The following is a 15,118-nucleotide window of genomic DNA, read 5'->3' as shown; positions in this document are numbered from 1 at the left end:
AAAACCGAGGCCTCTCCCAGGAATCAGCTCCCCCTCTGGGGACCGGGCTTTGGGGGGGGGGGCAGGATGGGAACCTTTGCCCCCAGGTTCACGGTTACAGCGCTGGGATCGATCCTGATGGTGCTGGGGGGGGCTTAAAGGGGTTGGGGGGGGTCGGTGCCCTCGGGGGCCTCCCGCGGGATGCCCCCAAAGCGTCCCTGGGGGGGGGTTATTGGGGGGCGGTGGGAATTGGGGTGCTCGGGGGGGGGGGCGGCCCCCATTCCCGGCCCGGGGGTGACACCTGGCGTCAGCACCGCGAACCTCGCTCCGCACCCCGCTCGCCGCTAATTGCCGCTAATTGCCGCTAATTAATTGCCGTTAATTACCGCCCCCCGCCCCCCTCCTCCCCTCTCGGTACCCGACCCCTGCTTGTTCGTTAATTAACCAATTAATGAATTAATGGGGGGAAAAGGGGCTGAATTTGGAGGCGGGGGGGGGCCCTGGGTGGCCACCAGAGGCCCCCCCAGAGCCTCCCCGACGCCTCCCAGCTCCGGGGGGGCCCCCGCGGGCTGCCTGGGGGGGGCCTGGGGGAGACCCTGACCCTATGGGGGGGGGACTGGGGGTGTCTGCAACAACAGGAACCCCCACCCCCATGGTTCTCCCTCCCTAGACCCCCCCCCAGCAGCTCCAGCCCCCCCTTTCCCTTTCCTGCCCCCCCGGGTGAATTTTGGGGCTGCGGGCGCTGGGAGGCAGCAGAGGAGCGGGGACGGCGCGGGCCCAGCCGCGGGGTGGAGCCGGGCCCCCCCCGGGGGAGCAGCACCCTTGGGACCTCCCCCCCCTCCCCCTGCACCCCAGGAACCTCCCCGCCCTCCCCCGACCTGAGCCTTTGGGCTTTTTCTCCAGACACTCCCCCCCCCCAAAAAAAAAAAACATTTGGGGCCTGGAGGTGGCCGGGGGGTGCTGAGCCCCCAGGGGTCCCCCCCCCGGTGCCGGCTGGGGACGGGGGCGTCGGGGGCTGGGGGTGCCCGGGGCGCCGGGGAAGGTGGCACGGGGGAAACTGAGGCACGGGGGGCGGAATGGGGGCAGGGGAGGATGGGGGGGGGTTGGCTTTTTTGGGGCTGGGGTGGGACTTTGGGGGCGAGGCAGTTTGGCATTTTGGGGGGGGCGTTTTGGGATTTGGGCATTTTGGGGATCAGGGTGGGATTTTGGGGTGCTCACCCCCACCCTGTGCCATCGCAGTGCCTGCCACTTTGGAGGGGATGAGGCAGCACCCAGAGGTGCTGGGGGGGGGGGGGGGGGTCACACCCAGCCTGTTACCCCCCCCACATCAACGTGCAGACCCCAAGGGTGAGCCCAGCCGGAGGGGGGCACTGTCACTGCCCCAAGCTGGGGACACCGAGGTTTGAGGGCACTGAATTTTGGTAACATCAAGGTTTGGGGTCACCAAAGATTGGGGACACTGAGGTTTTGGGGTCACTGAGGCTTGGGGCCGCCAAGGTTTGGGGCCACCAGGACCTGGGGACACGGAGGTTTGGGGTCACCAAAGTCTGGGGACACCGAGGGTTGGGGGCACCAAGGTTTGGGGCCACGCTCCGACCCCCCTGCTGGGTTCATCCCCGTGTCCCCCCCGCAGGGCCGTGTCCCGGGGGGGCCGCCTCGGGAGGTGCGGGTGACTCAGTGGGGTTGGACGTGCCGGGGCCCCGTGCGTGCCCACGTGCTTTGTGGGGGGGGGACGGGGGACAGAGCCTTTTGGGGTGTCCCAGCATCGGGAGCGAGGAGCTGGAGGCCTCCGGGGGGCTCTGGGGGTGCTGGGTGTGGGGGGTCCCCTCCTGCCTGGTGGGGGGAGCAGGGGGACAGCGTTTGGGTGCTCCCCAAAATTTCCCTCACTGCCAGCACCGGGTGCCCGCAGCCACCAGCCGGTGACCCCAGTCTGAGCCGGGCCGGGCTCCTTCACCCCAAAACCTGGGGCGGCTTCGGGGTCCCCTCACTGGAAGCGAGCAGCACGTGGGGAGGGGAGAGACCCCCCCAAAACCCGGGGGTGTGCTAAGGCGGGGGGTCTTGGGGATCCCCCCTGCAGCACCGCGTCCTGCCCTGGCGGGGGGGGACCCCAAAACCCTTCTCCCCCTGCCCTGACCCCGCTGAACCCCGGCTGGGAGCTGGGCACGGGGCGACGCCGGTGGCGGGGGGCTCGGCCAGGCGTGGCGGGGGGGGCACGGGGCCAGCAGCAAGCTGGGGCTTGCTGATGAGCTTTCGGCTGTAATTAGCGGCGGGGCAGGACCCGCCCAAAGCTCCTCGCTTGGCGTTTTCACACGCACACCCCTCGCACCCTTCCCGGCCCTGGGGGTGTTTCTCCTCTCCCCAAATCCCTACGGACGGGTCCAGCCCCAGGGCCTGGGGGGGGCTCAGAGGGTGCCCTGCGTTCGTGGGGCCCCCCAGGCCAGCACGGGACAGACGGACACGGGGACGTCCCGTGGGCTCCTGCCTCTGTCCCTGGAGGCTCTGAACCGGGGGGCTGGGGACGGCCCCGTCCCCTGTTACCTGCTCTCTGTCCCCTCCCAGCCACCTCTCGTTTTGCTTCCCGGTCCATTTTTCCCTGGTTTCTCCCCAAAATGTGCCATTTCTGCCAGCTGGAGGGGAAAGCCCCCTGCACCCTGCTGGTGCCTGGAGCAGCTTTGCCATTTCCCTGGAGCTTGGAGGCTCCAACCCCCTTTTCCCTCATCCCTTTTCACTGAAAACCAGCGTCCTGGCCCCAAACAGCGCTGTGGGGTGGGGACACGCTCCGTGCCCTCAGTCCTCGAAGCAAAGCCATGTAAAGGTGCACCCTCTTTGTGCCCTCCACCCCCTTTTCAGCACAGCCCCTCGCAGCTCCAAATTGGCCCAAATTCGGGTGCCCCTGTGGGCAGCCCTGAGTGCTCCTGTTCCTTTTGGGGTGCTCGGAGAGGGGGCAGCGGTGCCTGGGGGGGGGGTTCTGAGTGCTCTGGGGCCGTGCGGCTCTGAGCTTGGCACCCAGTTCTCACTGCCTGGCAGCCGGGGCTCAGGTTTTGCACCATTTCTGAGGGACAGCCAGGCGGAGGGGTTTTTCCCCGCCTCTCTGGGGCTGAATTCCCCAAATTCTCCCCACGAGGCCACCGAGGCGGGCGGGGGCCGGGGGGCTGGGGGAGCTCCGTGCCCCCCCCAGCCGTGGAGGCACCCGTGGCGCTGCAGCAGGCACGGCCGGTCAGCGGCATCGCCCCGCTGGCAGGAATTATCGCCCTCCTGGAGGGCTGCGGCGTTGGGCCGCGGGGTCCCGGGGGCGGTGTTGGCCGCGAGCGCCGTCGGAGCGGGGCTGTCGCAGCCGGAGCCTCCCGAAGCCCTCGGCCGTGCGCAACGGCCGCGGTGACAGCGCTGGGTGTGCCGCCGGCTTCTGCAACAGGCGCCTTTGATCTCGCCCGGGACCCACCTTGTTATTTCTGCTTTGTGCTTCCCAGCCCAGGCCCCAGCCCTGCAATTTGCCCGCTTACTAATTGCGAGCTGAGCGGCTGAGTCCTCGCCGCCTGACGGAGCGGGCTTTGCTCTCCCTGCCGCCTCTTCGGGGCGAAAGCGGGGCCGCTTTGGGCTCCCCGGCCCACAGAGGGTGCCGAGGGGTGCTGCGGCCGGGGGCAGCCCACGCTCGGGGCACCGCCAGCGGGCAGGGCCTGCGCTGCCCCCCCCTCTCCCCAGTGCCGGTGGCAGAGCCGCGGCTGCGCCTTCGAAGCGCGGAGCAGCCCCGGGCGCTCCCCTGCCCGCTGCGCCTCGTTCCTTTTCCTTCCCCTCTGCCTCCTGCTTTGCATCCCAGACCGGGCGCTGTGGGCTGAGCAGCCCCGGGGCACCGGGGAAAGCGAGCGGCTGAAGCGGGGAGCCCAGCGCCACCTCTGTTCCCTCCCCACCCGAGGCTTTTGTGGGGCCGCGAGGAGCTCGCGTGGGGCTGGGTGGCTCCTTGAGCAGCCCCGTGGGTGCTCCTGGAGGTGCCGAGCGCTGGCAGTGCCCCTTGGGGTAAATCACAGGACCGCGGGAGGCTGCCGGAGTTCAGGAATTGTTTGGACAGCGCTGTCAGACACCTGCTCTGTTTTGTTTTTTGGGGGTGGTCCTTTGGGGTCCCAGCAGTTGGACGCGATGGTCCTGGTGGGTCCCTTCCAACTCGGGTGTTCTGTGATTCTGTGGGATCATCTGGGTTGGAAAACATCTTCAGGATCATCGAGTCCAACCACCAACCTGACCTCTCGAGCCCCACCACTAAGCCATGCCCCTAAATCCTGGTTTATGGGATCCCACCACGGCCACCTCCTGCTCCCCCACAGACCGGAGAGGCGGCACCTCCCCGTGTCCCCATGCCACAACCGCGGTGGCACCGAACCCGCGGGTCCCAGCCCCATGGTGCCACCCCAGGGTGCCGGGGCCCTGCCGTAAGTGGTGCCAAAGCTCCGCGGCCGCGCTCCCCAGGAGCTCATTAACCAGAGAGAAACCTCCGGGGATCAGATTGCACCGCCGGGATGGAAAGGAGCTGGCTATTTATATCGTCCCATGGGAAGAGCCCGTTTCCCCTCCACGGCCTCTAAGCCTGGCCTAGCAAAGCTGTATGCGTGTGTGGGTGCCCTGGGGGCTGTCCCGTGCCCAGCAGGAGAAGTCCCTCGGCAGGTGGATGTGCGAGGGCACGGCTGGGGAGCGGTGGGGTTCCTGGGGTGGCTCCTGTTTTTGGTGCAGGAAAGCAGCCTGAGCTGCTGGGTTTGGGGATATCTGACCTCTGCTGTGTGCTTTGCTGCCCGCAGCGGTCCCGTTTGTGGGGTGGCACTGCAGGAGCCGGACCTCTGCCCTGCACACACAGTCCTGGGGGGGGGCTGGCTTCTCTCCTGGGGCTCCCCGGGCACCCACGCCCTGGTGCAGGATGGATGCAGAAGCTCTCCCCGGGTCTCAGATGGGTTTTCCCACCCCAGCAGAGGGCTAGGACCTGGTGGGCACAGCAGGGTGCTTCTTGGGCAAGCGTCCGGCCGGGCAGGAGCCAGCGGAGTGCGCGGTGCCCGTCGGAGCCGCCCTGGGAGCTCCAGCTCTGCGCCCGCGGGGCTCCGGCAGGTTGGCGCGGCTCCTCTGCTGGTTGCACAAGGCGGAGGCGATGCAGCTGCCACCGCCCTGCACAGAGCAATCTCGGGGTGCCCCCGCAGCGGGGGATCCCGCTTTTGGGAAACGGGGGATCCCAGAGCCCCGGGGTGGGAGGGGGCTTCCAGGAAGGAGCGGGGGTCTCAGGCTGAGGCTGTGTGCGGGTGGTGGCTGAGGGAGCAGGAGCTTGTCGGCTTCTCCCCGCTGCACAAATCCCCTTGGGCTGAGGGTGCCGCAGCGCAGCGAATGCTGGATGAGTTTCAGGAGGAAAAGCCCCCCCTGGACCAACTGCCCATCCGCAGGGATGCCCCAGCTCTGCTCATGGGCCCAAATTTGCACTTTTGCAAGGAAAAAGCAAGGAGGGAACAGGCTCGGAGCTGGAACTGGCTCCCCGAACCTCTCCCACGAACGTTTCCAATAAAAGAGCTAATTACAGAGCGTGCTGCTAAGCTGCCTGTTGTTGTCAGGGCTGCACTTGCAGCTTGTGGTTTGGGGGGAAGTCTCTTTTTTTTTTTTTTTAATAGCAGGATAAGTGGCGATCCTCAGTTTGATGGCACCTCCAGACACCTCTGCTAATTAAAATATAAATTAAAAGTGGTTAAGCAATTAAGCAGTCTTTTTCAAAACAATGAGAGCTTGCCCCCTGGCTTCCTGCCCTGCAGGGAGGTGGAAGGGGAATGAGGGGAGCCTGGAACCCAGGGTGCAGAACCCGGGGGCACCCTGGTGGTACCCAGCCCACCTCCAGCCTCGGCACCAGCCCCGTGGTGGGGTCGGGACCTGCTGCTGCAGCTCGTTAGCACCACGACCCTAATGAGAGGCGGTGAAGGGGGCGCAGTGTGGGAACCCAGAGCTGCTCTGCGGACCCCTCATGTCCCTCCGGGCTCAATTCACCACGCTTGGGGTGATTTGACATGCCTTAAAACCTCCTAAAAAGTCTTCTGTCCTGACACCGGGCTTGTTTGGTAACCCTGCCAAGGACTAACGCTCCCTGGGCTCCCTCCCTCGTTGTGAAACAGTTTTGGACAAACCAAGACAAAGCTCCCCGAGCAGAAAGTTGAACCGGAGTGCATCTGGGGCTGTGATTGGGAAACCAGGTTTTTGTTGGAATTCAGTGAACCTAGCACCTGCCATGAGGCTCAGAATGAATGATTTAGCTAAAGCAAGGGTCCCCCTTGAGGGTGTAACATGTCAAGTAATTTGTACTGCTTTGTCACTGCCATCAGAGCTATAGAAAGGCCCGTGATGAGTTGACAGCTTTAGCTAAGGGAATTTGAATCGGGGATGCGTTTCCAACACCAACAATAGGTTTGTTTTATTTTCTTAGCTATCTAGGGAGTGTTTTGAGGCAGGTCACGGTGATGGCAGAGAGGAGAGGGGAAGGCATGGTTCCAAGCACACCTAAAACAATTAATAGAGTAAAACCCAACTTCTCCACTCCCCTGACACCCGGCCAACTCCCTCAGCACATAAAAAGGGGAATCGAGGCACGGTGCTGGCAGGACAGACCTTCCCGTGCTTCGCAGCCCTCCGGACGCAGCTCTCCTCTCTCGGCACCCTCGCTCTCGACCCGCCGCTATGTCTCGCCAGTCGTGTGGCCTCAACAAGGGCTTCAGCTCCAGCTCTGCTTGCCTGGGAGGAGGGAGGAACAAAGTCTCCTTCAGCTCGGTGGCCCGAGGAGGATGCCGGGGCTCTGGTGGCAACGCCGGCGGCTTCAGCAGCAGGAGCCTCTATAGCCTGGGAGGGAGCAAAAGCACCTCCCTGGGAGGATTCGGTGGAGCTGGGGCCTGCAGAGGCTTTGGGGCTGGAGGCCAAGGAGGCTTCGGCTACGGTCTCGGTGCCGGGGCAGGATTCGGTGGCGGCTTTGGCGGTGGGGCTGGAGTCGGCTTTGGTGGTGGGGCCGGGGCTGGCTTCGGCGGAGGCCTCGGTGGTGGTTTTGGTGGCTTCGGCGGAGGGTTTGATGGCGGGATTGGGGGACAAGGCTTCCCCGCCTGCCCCCCGGGCGGCATCAGGGAGGTGACCATCAACCAGAGCCTGCTGGCCCCGCTCAACCTGGAAATCGACCCCGAGATCCAGAAGGTGCGAACACAGGAGCGGGAGGAGCTGAAGACCCTCAACAACAAGTTCGCCTCCTTCATCGACAAGGTGAGCGCGGCGCCGGGCCGGGACCGGGGGTGGTTGGGGCACATCCCCATGCCCCTTGCGATGGCCACGGGGTGGCCACACGGCCACCAGAGAGCCCAGTGGGCTGGAGAATCGACCTCTGCAAGGGGCAGGGGACGTCGGGTTTCTCTGTGAGGTGGGAGAGGGGAGGCCACCCGCCGGTGCCCGCTCAGCCCAGAGCTGCTGGGATGGGTTCTCCCATTGCCTGTGGGACCCTGGGCAGGCTGGGAGCACTCTGAGGAGGAGAGAACTCATTAAATGCAGGTGATGGGGACAAAAAATGGATAGCAAGATGCTTTTGAATATGGCCTGACCTTCTGCCCCCCCGGCGCTCGGTTAGGTGCGGTTCCTGGAGCAGCAGAACAAGGTCCTGGAGACCAAGTGGAAGCTCCTGCAGGAGCAGAGCCCGAGCACAGGCGGCCGGAGCCTCGACCCCTACTTCGAAGCCTACATCAGCGGGCTGCGCCAGCAGCTGGACGGGCTCTCGAGCGAGAAGCACCAGCTGGAGCTGGAGCTGAAGAGCTTCCAGGACATGGTGGAGGAGTTCAAGACCAAGTACGTTGCTGGCGGCGCGGGCGCGGTGGCACCTCCTGGGTTTTCTGTTTGGCAAAGCTTGGGCTGAACGGGTTCACGTCCTGGATTCGCTTGTGGCCGTGTCCGAGCTGGGGTTGGTTTCTTACAGGTCTGATTATTTTTCACCAGCTGCACAAGGCTGCGTGCGGAGCTGGTCAAAACTGCAGACTTTTGCCATTCCTCTTTTATTTTGTTTTATTTTATTATTATTTTTTATTATTTTTTATTATTTTTTATTATTTTTTATTATTTTTTATTTTTTTTTGCAATGGCAAAAAAAAATCAAAATGAAAACTACCTTTGAACAGACAGAAAATTCAAGTAACCGCAGGAATGAACTGTGTTCCACTTGTTTCGGTGATTAAATAATGCAAAATGCTATGAGGAAGTTGCCACCAGCTGTGAGTTTTGACAGCAGGGCTCAATTTTTCAAGGTGTGTCTCGGTGCGTATTGTCTGAGCTGCGGCTGTCACCGAGGCAGGATCTTCTGCTGTTTGTCTTCCCCACTTAAGAATCTGTGACATTATGATTTAATGAACCAATTAGACCAGTTGCTAAATTGCAGCGTGATTTCCTCATGGATTTCCTCATGGACTCCTTAGTTAGATCTTCCTTCGGAAATACAATGTGGAGGGAAGGATTATTTTCCCAGTATTATTTACGGGATTAATTTCTCCAGTTGGAAAAGCAAGAACCAAGCCTGGAGAAATGTCTGTGCTGAAAGACTTGCAAAAACCTTGGGGGGAAAGGAAGACGGGGGCTTGCCAGGAGCACCCAGATCCCTCCTCTGCTGAAGCCGAGGGCCAGAAACCGTCTGCCTTTTGGAATGCTCTCCGTGCTCTGCAGCAATTGCCCCCTGAGCAAGGGGCCAGATTCGGCCCTGGCGGGAGGCTGAGGGGTCCTGGAGGTGCTGCAGGGACCATGGGGCAGGAGGTGCTGGGGTGCCCGGGGTGGCTCACGGGGAGGCCGCGCTGCTGCTGCCTTTCCCTGAGGACGACTTTTGCTGCGCGTTGTTCTGAGGCCAGCGGCCTCTGGCTGCCAGCGGCGGAGGCAGAGCCAAAGCAAGCAGAGAGATTTGATCTCCCTCGTTGTAATCAACAGGTACGAGGAGGAAATCAACAAAAGGACAACTGCAGAGAACGACTTTGTGCTTCTGAAGAAGGTAAAGTGCTGGGCTGCTTATGGCAGGAGGACAGAACACTTGCAAAGGCGAGGGCAGATTCTAATCAAGCTTGTGCCTTGTTAAGAAAAGGGAGCTGAAGCCTGGGGAACCTCAGGGGCAGAGGATGAGGAAGCTGGGAGCTGCTGCTGCTGGCCAAACCTGCAGCACAATAACCCAATTACTGCCTTTGTCGGCGTTTTCTGAGCGCTTGGCTATGTTTAAATTTAATGCAATGCCCTGTGTGCTCGGAGGCTGTCTCAGCCCACCCCTGCGGGTCGGTGTCTGCGTTAGGGCAGAGCGGGGCCCCGAGATGTGTGTACAGCCAGGGGCTGGGGCTCGGCCGCCTGGGGCAGAAAGCTTCCACCCCCCTTTCTGCCACAGGACGTGGATGCTGCCTACATGACCAAGGTGGAGCTTCAGGCGAAGCTGGACTCCCTGGCAGATGAGGTGAACTTCATGAGGAGCCTCTACGAAGCGGTAAGGGGTCCCAGGGGCACGGCGGGGCGGAGAGGGGCCGCAGCACCCAAAGGAGGTCGTGGCGGGGCTGAGCCCGGTGCTGGTGTGGGTTGCAGGAGCTGTCCCAGATGCAGAAGACCGTGTCCGACACCTCCGTGGTGCTGTCCATGGACAACAACCGCAGCCTGGACCTGGACAGCATCATCGCGGAGGTCAAGGCGCAGTACGAGGAGATTGCCAACAGGAGCCGGGTGGAGGCCGAGACCTGGTACCAGAGCAAGGTGCGGGGTCCACGCGGGGCTGGGGCTGGAGGAGCTGGTGGGACTGGGGGGAATGGGGCTGTGCTGGGGGGGTGCGGGATCAGCCTGGGTAGGGGCTGCTGTGGGGTGGTGAGGAGAGCCCAGCCGTGCTGCGCCTCACGCGCTCCTCTGGCTTCTGTACCAGTACGAGGAGCTGCAGGTCACAGCAGGAAAGCACGGAGACAGCCTGAAAGACACAAAGGCTGAGATCTCCGAGCTCAACCGCACGATCCAGAGGATACGGGCAGAGATCGAGAGCGTGAAGAAGCAGGTAAGGCTTGCATTTTGGGGAAACGGGTAACTGGTAACTAGCAACTGGTAACTGGGTAACTGGTAACGGATCCTGGTAAGTCCCTTCGGAGCTCCCCTACACCCCACGCTCTGCTCAGAGGCTGCTGTGTTTGGAGCAGCTGAGCCCAGGAGGTGCAGGCATGGAGTGTGGCGTGCCCGGGGACCGTGGGTGCTGTGTGCCTCCTGCCCCACTCCTCACATCCTTGGCTCTGCCCCGCAGTGCGAAACTGTGCAGAGCTCCATTGCGGACGCTGAGCAGCGCGGGGAGCTGGCCATCAAGGATGCCAAAGCCAAACTGACCGAGCTGGAGGCGGCCCTGAAGAAAGCCAAGGGAGACCTGGCCCAGCAGATGCGCGAGTACCAGGAGCTGATGAACGTCAAGCTGGCCCTGGACATCGAGATCGCGACCTACAGGAAGCTGCTGGAGGGCGAGGAGTGCAGGTGGGCACGGGTCCAACAGAGCTCGACGGCATCCTGCCGGGCCCATGGGGAGGACGCAGCACTCTGCATCCCCTCTGCTAAAATACGAGCGGTGCTGCAGCGCACCACGCTCCTACGGACCCCGAGGAACCAAGCCGTGTGGCGCTGATTTCCATCCCTTTTCCTTGCAGGATGTCTGGAGAGTGCCAGAGCTCCGTGAGCATCTGTAAGTACCGCTCCCTGCTCCGATGGAGCACAGGGGGCCGTGGGGGGTGCTCCAGCACTTTCGGCCCCACCGGAGGTAACCCCGCGCCTCCCGCTTGTCTCTGCAGCCGTGGTGGGCGGCAGCAGCTCCGTAGGAGGCGGATACGGTGGCAGCAGCGGAGTCTACCTCGGAGGAGGAGGAGGAGGAGGAGGAATGGGGTTCGGCGCTGGAAGTGGGAGAGGCAGCTGTAACACAGGCGGCGCTGGCTTCTGCTACAGCTTAGGAGGGGGCGGATTTGGCGCCGGGGGAGGATTTGGCTCTGGAGGAGCAGGGTTCTGCTCCGGAGGGGCAGGGTCCAACTCTGTCGTGGTGGGGTCTGGCAGCATCATGAAGAAAAACAGCAGCTCCATGTCTGGGTGCCGGCGGGTCTAGGAGAGCAAGCTATCCCCCCTCCCCAGCACCCAAAGGAGAAAGGCAGCAAACCCCACCACGACCACCGCCACCCATCCGCTGCTGTGTTGGGGGCCACCCCCCCTGTTTGAACCAGACCCCGTCCTCCTTTGGAAACTGCGTGGGGCGGTGATGCTCAGCGACGTGCACCAGCTGGGGCTGCTGACAAGCTCAGCAGAGGGCTCGAGGCAGTCTCACGTCCCCGGTCCTTGCCTTGGGATGCTGCCGGGCTGCTGACTGTGGGGCCAGGAGCTGCCGTTTGAAGGCCCCCCCCCAAAAAAAAAGCTACAGCAGTGGTGATCCTCGACCAAGAATTTCCCAGCTGGTCCCAGCCAAAGAGACGTCCTCGCCTGCTGCACTTTTGTTTTCCTAACCAAGGTGCTGGCATTTAACCAGTGTCCTTCAGAAGCAGCTGTAAAATGTTCGGTTTTGTTCGGGCTTTCCCTTTTTGTTGCAATCGTGGGAATGTTGGCGCTTGTTTGCTTAAGCCTTTCTCCTTTGGCATGTGCCATACCCTAATAAACACTAGAGGCAGTAAACTTGTGTGGTTTTCTGTTCTGACCGGGGAGTTTCGTGTCCTAACAGGACTCCTCTTTGTGGAGATCTGGAAGCATTGCCTGGCTTTCCCTTGCCCTTTGCAGGTGGCACTGGAAGGCCCCGTGGAGGCAGCCGGGTTGGAGCCAGCTCAGCTGGGCTTTGGCACAAGGCTGTGCCCACCTCTGCCCCATGGGTGGGGAGCACTGTGTGCTGGCCTTTCAGCCCACCCCAGGCACCTGTGGCTGCTTTCAAGGCGTCTGCCACGGGGGCCTTGGAAATACGGCAGGCGCCAGCGCTCAGCCCCCTCTAGGGCGCTACCCCTGCGCAGAAGTAAAGTATTTCTGGGGAGCTGTAAGCTTAGAGCCGAAAACTCCCAGTGTGGCTTCACCTCTTGCTCAGGAGACCTTGAGTCACGTCCCTGGTCAACCGCAGCCTTGCTCGGGGCTGCGGGTGAGTCACTTTCAGCTCAGCCCGTGCTCCGCTCCCTGCTCGCAGGTGCTGGAGCACCGGCATGTCACAACTCTGCCAGCCGAGGCATGTAACTGCTTGGCTGGGGACATGCTTTGGGCAAAGGTAAAGGCACTGGTAAGTTGTAAAGGGACCCGAGATGGTGCTGAATGAAGACAGTAATGCCCCTCGGAGTCAACCAAAGCTGGCTGTGCTGTGGGAGCACCTCCAGCCCATGCCTCCTGAGGGAGGGCTGCCCCATGCAGAAACAAAGGGCTGCTAGGTGTGCACAAAGGCTTTACTTAAAACAAACACCAAAAAGCACTTTTCTTTTGTTCCTCTGATTGCAGCAGCAATTAAGGGAGGATTCTCCTGGGCTGGACTGAGACATGACAAAGTTCCTGCCTTTTGTTGGAGCACTGAGAACTTCACCTGACCTGAAAGAATTTCTATTTAATTTCGTTGTCACTGCCCTCCGTGTTGAAAGTCCATTCTAGAACATGCTTGCACAGCAAAGATATCTAGATGCCAAGTACTTCATCGGAAGTGTGGGGACTTAACTCTCTGCTTAGCTTCTCCTCCAGAACTTCTCCTGGTCTGAGGCTGATGGCATCTCCCAAGTTCGGTGCGTGCTGGCAGCTCCCTGCTGAGCCTTTTGCCCCAGGCGTCTCCCTCATTCCTGCCCCTTCGTTGTCCTCCAGCAGGGGGGACGTGGTTGGAGGCCACGGGGGCCCAGTCTGCCCATTGTATTTGGATGTACGGTGCTGCTGAGCCCCAAATCCCTGCCCGATTTCCCAAACTTGGCCGCAGACACGGTGGTGACTCAACGAGCGCGTTATCTAAACACGTGTACTTGGGACGGGAGCATTGTGCTGACTTAGCGCATCTCCCGCCGAGCGCGGCTGGGAACGTGAAACCTCCCGAGCCCGTCGTCCTGCCTACAGGAAAGAAAGAAAGCCACGCAACCATGGATTTGGTAATCTGGAGGGGGGCGAGGGAAGAAATAAGTCGCTTGCTAAACGTGTGTGTATGCGCACAGGGGTGCCTGCACCGCGACGTCCCAAGCCCACAGCACCCGCCTGATCCCTGCGGTGCGGCAGGCAGTGCCAAGACACATTCAGCAGATAAATCAAAAGTGAAATGCACTCACTGCCCGAGTCAGTACTGCCAGGTCTCACCTGCTATTTGTCCAATTTTTTTTTGTCCCAAAATTTGGAGAGAAAGACCAGCGAGCCACACTAGGGTCTGCGTTCTGCGTGCACCATGGGGCACAGCCACCAAAGCCCTGTCACTCCCATGGTCTCACGGGGTTCTGGCTCTGTATTTTTTGGCTGGCTCCTTTCCCTGACCCCTGCCCGTGGATGAGGTGCCGGTGCTGGGGTGGGACGAGCAGCCCCTGGGGCATGGCCGTGTTTCGGTGGTGCTGCCAGTTTAACCGCACATTAAGTGCTGCCTGGGTGCCTGAGGCGCTTTTGGAAATAGGAGCCTGGGTGATATTTTAGGAGGTATTTAAACTTCTGAAGATACCAGGAGTTGCTCGTGTGGATTTTCAGGAAGCACTTAATTGCCTGTGTCCTATGGGAACTTCTGAGAGTCTCGTCAGACAGCACAGTTAGATGCCTAAATAACCATAAAGAGGTTTGGGCTTCAACATTGCCTAGGCGGCGTTAAAGTTGTGGTGCTCTGGTTCTCCTGCTGTCAGGGATTGCTGAAAACTAATAAAGAAGATGAACTTCTCAGTAAGAATTTTTAAAAAGAGGCAGTAGGTGTTATTTGGTAGCCAAGTTTCTGCAGGACAACAGGATGAATGCACAGTGGTTCACAGTCTTATGGCAAGTTTAGCTTGTAAGCTGATTCCTTCTCAGTAATGATACCAGAACCAGAGCATTTTGATAAGCTTCTACCGTTCTAAAACCCGGTGACTGCTTTCAAATAAGTGAAAAAAGGATACCTACCCGAGGTCTTGAAGGAGGGCTCAACACAGCTTACAAGTGTGTCTGTCTGCCAAAACTATATTTGCATATAAATGCTGAAGTGAGCCAGGTAGCTGAAAAGCATGCATTTCCTCAAGTGAAAGTCCTTGTGCTCTCTGTTCTCCATTTTTATATGCCTCTACAAACAAGTTGAGCTCTTCAGCATCCTCTGCCTAGCTAATTGCATTTAAGTGTTTACGGTGTGTGTTACGTGGGCAGCAGGACTTTGCATGCCTCCTCTCTGCCTGTTCTCAGGGCTGGTTGCCTGCCGGCCCGCACAGCAGCGGCTGAGCTGCTGCTGCATTTCCTGGCTCTTCTCATGGTCAGTCCCGTCCCAAAACCCTCAGGAAATCTCCAAGGGATTTCCCATCTGTGATGGTCATGGCACTTCTCCACTGTTGCAGAGACCCTCTCGGCATGAAGACACCGGGGCTCGTGTTCAATGAGTTTGGTCCAAAAATGAAAGAATTTCCAGCACCAGCCGTTGCCACGGCATCTCTTCTCTGGTAAGGTTTCATTGATGGAAAAGATGCAAAGCCTCATCAAAATGCAATTTGCTGAGCCCTAGCTCTGGGTTGAGAAACTACTTCTCTAAGCCAAAGGCAATTTTCCATGTAAAAAGAAGGCTAAGGGCGTAACTTAGGTGTGTTTTGGGAATTGTGTAAGCCATGCTACAATTTGGCATGAGCCACAGTGCCTGCCTGCCATAGGGCTTTGGAGTGGAAGATCAAAATAGAGATAAACATAAGCAGGGAAACAACCACAATGGATGAAAGGTGAAAAAAAGACTAGTCTAACACAGGGAGACTGTTACCGTGCCACAGAAGTACAAGACTTCTTAGTCATTGAGTACTACCCTTTGGTAGACACGGTTGTATCTTTGTTAATTTTCTTCTGCATTATAGGGCGTGTTTCTGGGTAGGGTCAATGTTTGGCAAATTGAAGATGAAAATCTGTAAACCACGCCAAGCTGATGAAGACAGTAACTGTCTCCTCCTTCACGCCCATGCAAACCCAGCCCACCTCCAGGAACAGATAAAAGAGAGCATCTGCTGCC

The 15,118-nt window shown here is 60.2% G+C and overlaps 1 protein-coding gene across 1 annotated transcript; it reads left to right on the top strand.

The window, feature by feature from the left end:
* Positions 1–6,663: 6,663 nt before the first annotated feature.
* Positions 6,664–11,627, top strand: LOC137845938 (keratin, type II cytoskeletal 4-like). Its single transcript, XM_068663486.1, has 9 exons — positions 6,664–7,230; positions 7,589–7,803; positions 8,923–8,983; positions 9,365–9,460; positions 9,556–9,720; positions 9,884–10,009; positions 10,250–10,470; positions 10,641–10,675; positions 10,782–11,627. The coding sequence occupies exons 1-9, from the start codon at positions 6,664–6,666 to the stop codon at positions 11,084–11,086; spliced, it is 1,791 nt and encodes a 596-aa protein (XP_068519587.1). The 3' UTR covers positions 11,087–11,627.
* The last annotated feature ends 3,491 nt before the right edge of the window (positions 11,628–15,118 follow it).

The sequence above is a fragment of the Anas acuta genome, chromosome 29 (assembly GCF_963932015.1).
Source record: "Anas acuta chromosome 29, bAnaAcu1.1, whole genome shotgun sequence".
Lineage (NCBI taxonomy): Eukaryota > Metazoa > Chordata > Aves > Anseriformes > Anatidae > Anas > Anas acuta.
This window is presented reverse-complemented; position numbering and strand designations above follow the sequence as displayed.